The sequence below is a fragment of the Cannabis sativa genome, chromosome 6 (genome assembly GCF_029168945.1).
Source record: "Cannabis sativa cultivar Pink pepper isolate KNU-18-1 chromosome 6, ASM2916894v1, whole genome shotgun sequence".
NCBI classification, from domain to species: domain Eukaryota; kingdom Viridiplantae; phylum Streptophyta; class Magnoliopsida; order Rosales; family Cannabaceae; genus Cannabis; species Cannabis sativa.
The window spans coordinates 13448525-13455759 of NC_083606.1; the positions used below are offsets into that span (position 1 = coordinate 13448525).

The window sequence follows — 7235 nt, forward strand, 5'->3', positions numbered from 1 at the left end:
TTGATTGATTTATAAATTCTTAAAGACTACTAACATAAAATAAAGAGCATTGTTATTGAGCCAAAAACTATTATATAAAACTATATGAAATTCAATAATTAATTGCACTGTATTAACAAATAAAAGAATAATAGCCCAATACTTAATTGCACTATATTAACACATAAAAGAATAATAGAGACAACTAGTAGGCAAAGCTGTAAAATATCAGTAGATACTATGACATTATATATATAATCTCTTTCTACTCTCTTCTGTCACAATCTCTTTGTTTCTCTCTCTTAAATCTTCTCAAAACTCGAGAATTCTCAGCGTATCAATATAAAATACCATACAAACCACCTCCACCTCTCTTTCTCTCTCCATCTCTATCTGAAGCTTGCTCTGAAAAGGGAGACTGAAGAGAAAGAAGGAGAGAGAAAGAGAGGTTGCTGATACACACGTAGAGTGTAGACCAGAGCTTGAAGTTTCAGAGGGGAACAAAATATGGCTGGAAATGATTGGATTAACAGCTACCTGGAGGCGATTCTTGACGTAGGTCCAGGATTAGACGACGTGAAATCATCGTTGCTTCTCAGAGAGAGAGGTCACTTCAGTCCTACTCGCTACTTTGTTGAGGAAGTCATCACTGGATTCGATGAGACCGATCTCCATCGTTCTTGGGTTAAAGTAATTAGTTTTCGTTTTTTTTTTTTTTGATCGATAATGTTTTCCGAATTCGGAGTCTCTTTTTTCAAATTTTGATTCTTTTGATAGGCTTCGGCTACAAGGAGTCCCCAGGAAAGGAATACTAGATTGGAGAATATGTGCTGGAGGATTTGGAATTTGGCTCGCCAGAAGAAGCAGGTTTGATAATTGTGTTTTTGATGTTTTTTAATTTGTGCATTGTTCATTGTTAATTATCTTTTAGTTGAGTTTTGCTAGATTTTGATCTGTGTATATTAATTTCATGTGTAGATAGTTGGTAATACTAGATCGGAATCCAGATCCTTCAAATGGATCTTTGCTGTTTTGGAGTTCAAAATTTTGCTGGATAAGTGATTATAGAATCTTCTATGTTTGCCGGGGTTAGAAGGATTGAAACCCAGTCTAGTCTCAAGTTTAGAGTCCACAGTAACAGAAAAGATTATGGACATTTTTATCAATAATTCTTATTGCAATTGAGTTAAATACGGATCGGAGTAATTACTCTAACAAAGTTGATATGCTTCTGATATTTGCAAAACATGCTTTCTAGCCAACACAATCTTCTCTTACGGTAAAATACATTTTAAGATGACTTGAACCTGTACCACTCACGCCACGCAGTCAATCTCTTACACTAGCTTCAAGTGGCAGTGTTAACTAGTCTTTTCATAGTATTACATGTATTTATTCGGTAAAGGAGGAAATTCTGAAATTTGGATTGCTTGAATTAGGCAGCAAAATAAGTGATGATAGCAGCATTCAATTTCTAGTTTATGCTATGCTCTAAATTGATTAATATTACCTTTATGTCACCTTTTATTTAGCTTGAGGGAGAAGAACTACAGAGAAAGGCTAAGCGTCGTATGGAACGAGAGAGAGGCCGCCGGGAAGCTACTGCTGATATGTCTGAAGACTTATCAGAAGGAGAAAAGGGTGATGCGGTCAGTGATGTGTCGGTTCATGGTGAAAGTTCCAGGGGGAGACTGCCAAGAATTAATTCCAGTGATGCTATGGAGATTTGGACAAGTCAGCAAAAGGGGAAAAAAACATATATTGTATTAGTAAGGTAAGAACTAAGCTTCTCTACTCCAGGATCCTAATAAATAGATATAGTCCCAATCTTGGAAAGTATATGAGGTGATTGACAAACTGATGATGCATTTTGCATTTTGATCTAATAACAGTGCTAAAATAGTCGTATTTGTGTATGGCTGAGCATTCTAACCATTCTCTAAACTTTTTTTAATTAAAGGCAGAAAAACTTCATAAGAAAATTAAACGCGTCTTGATGGTAACTAGTATGAATCTATCTCCAAATGTAGAAGTACCTTTGCTGTATGGGGTGTTTTCTAATTGTCTTCTAACAAGAACTATCCTTGCAGCATTCATGGTCTAATAAGGGGAGAAAATATGGAGCTTGGTCGTGACTCTGATACTGGTGGTCAGGTAAGATTTGGTTGTCATGGGTTTTGTTCTGATATTTTAATAATTACGAAACCTTTTTGGTGTTGTTCTTAAGCTCCACTTTTGCATGGTTTACTGATATGGGCATCTCAATATTGTTTGGATGGATTTGTTTAGGTTAAGTATGTTGTGGAACTTGCAAGGGCTTTGGGCTCCATGCCAGGTGTATATCGTGTTGATCTGCTCACTAGGCAAGTTTCATCGCCAGATGTAGATTGGACTTATGCTGAACCCATAGAGATGCTTAGCCCAAGAAATGCAGATGATTTCTCAGATGAGATGGGTGAGAGCAGTGGTGCTTATATCATTCGTATCCCATTTGGTCCAAGAGATAAATATATTCCTAAAGAACTTCTTTGGCCTCATATCCCTGAATTTGTTGATGGTGCCCTGACTCACATTATACAAATGTCCAAAGCTTTGGGTGAACAAATTGGTGGCGGGAAACCTGTTTGGCCTGTTGCTATCCATGGGCATTATGCCGATGCAGGCGATTCTGTTGCTCTTTTATCTGGTGCATTGAATGTACCAATGCTCTTTACTGGGCATTCACTAGGTCGTGACAAGTTGGAACAGCTTTTAAAGCAAAGTCATTCTTCAAGAGATGAAATAAACTCGACATACAAAATAATGCGTCGTATAGAGGCTGAGGAGTTATCACTTGATGCCTCTGAAATAGTAATAACTAGCACTAGGCAGGAGATAGAGGAGCAATGGCGTTTATATGATGGTTTTGATCCTATACTGGAACGTAAAATACGTGCAAGGATCAAGCGTAATGTGAGCTGTTATGGAAGGTTTATGCCCCGCATGGTGGTAAGTCCTAGGATCTTTGTTTAAGTGTTTTTAGGAATGTTATTGGAATGCTTAATGAATTGACTGAGAGTGGGTTGTCAGAACCAAGAAATACCTACTGGAAAAGATTTTGTATTTATCTTTTTAACTTAAACAATTTTATGGTCTGTTTAAAAAGTCTTTTACTTTCTTGGTTTACTGCTCATATTCCTTATGCTGGCTTCTTTGGTATGGTAATTTCACAATTCTAATAGTTTCTTTGCAGATAATTCCTCCTGGAATGGAGTTCCACCATATTGTTCCTCTAGATGGCGATATGGATGGCGAGACAGAATCTAATGAGGATCATCCTACTTCTCCCGATCCACCTATCTGGACTGAGGTTAACTTCTAGTTATTCCTTATGAATTTGTGTTACTACGAGAAAATTAGTTGATAATTGATAACTTATGTTCTCTTTGAATTTCAGTCCAGAGCCAACAGTTTAAAATGTTATGTAATGTATTCACTGAACTGATGACAATTTAAATTTGGTTAAGTACAGATAATGCGCTTCTTTACCAACCCTCGCAAGCCAATGATTCTTGCCCTTGCTAGACCAGATCCCAAAAAGAACATTACCACTTTGGTCAAAGCATTTGGAGAATGTCGTCCATTAAGGGAACTTGCAAACCTTGTAGGTTCATCCACCTGAAGATACTTGTTTGAAGAAGATTTTTTCTTGATTTTATTACATAGTTGAATTAATGTTCTCGCTGTTATGTTTGATACTCTTTTTGCTCTCTAGACGTTGATTATGGGCAACCGCGAAGGCATTGATGAAATGTCAGGCACAAATTCCTCTGTTCTTCTCTCTGTACTGAAGCTTATTGACAAATATGATTTGTACGGACAAGTTGCATACCCTAAACACCACAAGCAGTCTGACGTTCCAGACATATATCGTCTTGCTGCTAAGACAAAGGTACCACTTATGGCTATAGTATACCATGTATAGGATTTAATGTAAAGGTATCTTTTACGGTTATATTACTTCAAGTACAGGATTAAGGTAAGACATATCGTTTGAGCTTCCTTCTTACACAAGTTGAGTGTCATACGCTGTTCTATACATGTAACATGTTTCAAACTCTACATTTTCAGTAGTTGTGATAGTAAAATATTAATTTTGTCTGGGAAAAGTTGCTTATTTAATAACATTATTTTGAGAAGGTTTATTATAAGTTTCTTTCTCTTTCTTTTGAGTGCTATATTAAGATATTAGATGTCTCTGTTTTGAAATAGTCCAAAATGGATCGACACTCTGTCAGATAATCAAACATTATCCTTTGTGGGACAAATTTCTGCAAAGGTGAAAAAATCCTTGCTGTGCATATATATTTGAACTGAGAAATGAAACTTACAATAATATTCATTGCAATCACAAAGGAACTGCTCTGCAGTTTTATCGTTTATGTTAAGCTTGATTTTTATAGAGTTACCTCTTTATCATTTTATGTGTTTGCTGCATAAGCCGTGCAATTTTATTGTTCTTATCTTTCTTGTTTTCTTTTGGCAGGGTGTTTTCATAAATCCAGCTTTCATTGAGCCATTTGGGCTGACATTGATTGAGGTGCTTTTTGTAAAATTAATTAAGCATTATGTGGTTTATGTTTACCATAATTTAGTAATATTTGAGCTTCTATTCTTATGTTGTACAGGCAACAGCTTATGGTCTTCCCATTGTTGCCACGAAAAATGGTGGTCCAGTTGACATACACCGGGTATGTCCGCTTGTTAATAGAATTGGTTGAATGGTTATACTACAAAACCAGATTCTAGTTGGAAGACATTCGAACATAATTTTAGTTACTTAGGAAAGCTGATTTTGCAGGTACTTGATAATGGTCTTCTTATAGATCCCCATGATCAGCAGTCTATTGCGGATGCTCTTCTAAAACTTGTTGCAGATAAGCATCTTTGGTCTAGGTGTCGACAGAATGGCTTAAAAAATATTCACCTATTTTCTTGGCCAGAGCACTGCAAGACATACCTTTCTAAAATAGGCAGTTTCAAACCAAGGCATCCACAATGGCAAAGAAATGACGATGATGGTGGCGAAACTTCAGAATCAGATTCACCTGGTGATTCCTTGAGAGATATTCAGGATATATCATTGAACTTGAGGTTTTCAATGGATGGGGAAAAGAGTGGAACTAGTGGGAACGATAACATTTCAGAATCAGAAGGAGGTTCTGCTGATAGTAGTAAAATAGAGAATGCAGTTTTGGCATGGTCAAAGGGTATTTCAAAGGAGACTCGAAGGTCAGGATCAATGGAGAAACCGGACCAAAACACTTCTGCTAAGTTTCCGGCCTTGAGGAGGAGGAAACATCTGTTTGTCATTGCTGTGGATTGTGATAGCAGTACAGATCTTCTTGAAACAACTAAAAAGATTCTTGAGGCTGCAGGAAAGGAAAGGAGTGACGGCTCTGTGGGGTTCATATTGTCAACATCCTTAACCATTTCCGAGATACGGTCATTCCTGATCGCAGGGGGGTTGAGTCCAAATGATTTTGATGCTTTTATTTGCAATAGTGGTAGTGATCTATACTATTCATCTCTTAATTCAGAGGATCGTCCATTTGTGGTTGACTTTTACTACCACTCACATATTGAATATCGATGGGGTGGAGAGGGATTGAGGAAGACTTTGGTTCGTTGGGCTACTTCACTATCTGATAAGAAGACTGAAAATGAGGAACAAATTGTTTCTGCTTCTGAACAACTTTCAACTGATTACTGTTATGCATTTAAAGTGCAGAAGCCAGGGAAGGTGATCAATCCTCATTTGCTATTGTCAAACTCTTTCTTAAATCTAGGATTTTCTCTATGGATTTTACTTGTATAACAGTTCTGGTTTTGTTCACCTTTAAGTTTCCTTTCAAATATTTCTTGTCTTTACAGGTTCCCCCTGTTAAGGAGCTCCGGAAATTGCTGAGAATCCAGGCTTTACGCTGCCATCCTATTTATTCTCAAAATGGGAGCAGACTCAATGTAATCCCTGTAATGGCTTCTCGCGCCCAAGCACTCAGGTAAAGTGTCTGAATTGACATCATGGGTTCATGATCCTTATCTAATTTATTGTTACAAAGTTTCTTATCTATGGTAATTAAAGTAGCATGGCATACATAAGGTAGTCAGAATCTTGATCATGATTGTCATTATTTGTATTCTTCATTGACTAGTACTTGTTCCCCACCTTTCTTGTATGGGGGGTTTTGGTCAATTCGTTTAAATAATTTCTAATGACCAAACATTAGGTACTTATACGTTCGATGGGGTGTGGACTTATCGAAAATGGTGGTTATTGTGGGAGAATGTGGTGACACGGACTATGAAGAATTGCTTGGTGGGGTGCACAAGAGCGTGATACTGAAAGGAGTTTGTAGTAGTGCAATTAATCAACATGCTAACAGAAGTTACCCTCTAGTCGATGTGATCCCACTTGACAGCCCCAACATTGTTCAGACAGCCGAAAATTGCAGCAGCAATGATATCCGATCTTCCATGGAGAAGTTGGGAGTTTTCAAAAACTAGCAAAATCGGACTTTCAGATAAAGCCTATGTATTAAAAAGAACAAACAAACCAACAAAAATAAACTCTGGACATCAGCCACATCTTGATGCTTTTGCTGATTTCTGAATCTAGTTCCTGGGAACTCCTAGTTGGAAAACGTCAATAAATTCTTTTTTTTCTTTCCTCTTCTCTTTGTTGGTTTTATTGGCCATAATTTAATAAATAAAAATGTTCCAAATATCATGGGAGTTGGTGTATGTCTGCCTGGTGTTAAATCAAGGTTGTACTTGTACATGGTTTCAACTAATTTGCACTATAATTGAAATTTATTTCGTTTTGCTTTCTGTTTCTGTTGATACAACTGTCACAAAAAATCAACTTAGGTGTGAAGTATATTGATTGATTAGCTCTTGTGAAGTAGACATGTGAAAGTATGGTTCTTGCTCTATCCACTAGTTGTTAAAGATTTGATTGAGACCCCAGTGAGTGTCTAAACCACCTTTGTATCTTTGGGCATTGATTCTCTCTCTAGAGACCACTTTCATATCAAAACCACTCACATTAACCTATTTACTCTATTCTTTAAAATACTTCATCAAAATTTAAAATTAATTTTGTTTATTTAAACTCACACTTTTACATTACACTGTATATATAACTTTTAAATAAAAAAGTAAAAAAGTGAAATATTAAACAAATAATTAGTATTGAGATTAAAATAAAAATTTAA

At 36.5% G+C, this 7235-nt stretch overlaps 1 protein-coding gene across 1 annotated transcript; it reads left to right on the plus strand.

The window, feature by feature from the left end:
• Positions 1-163: 163 nt before the first annotated feature.
• On the plus strand, positions 164-6849 carry LOC115725268 (probable sucrose-phosphate synthase 1). The gene is made up of 13 exons (XM_030654724.2): positions 164-669; positions 757-846; positions 1512-1753; positions 2070-2133; positions 2269-2967; positions 3212-3328; positions 3491-3622; positions 3734-3910; positions 4505-4558; positions 4647-4709; positions 4820-5761; positions 5893-6020; positions 6249-6849. The coding sequence occupies exons 1-13, from the start codon at positions 487-489 to the stop codon at positions 6523-6525; spliced, it is 3168 nt and encodes a 1055-aa protein (XP_030510584.1). The 5' UTR covers positions 164-486; the 3' UTR covers positions 6526-6849.
• The last annotated feature ends 386 nt before the right edge of the window (positions 6850-7235 follow it).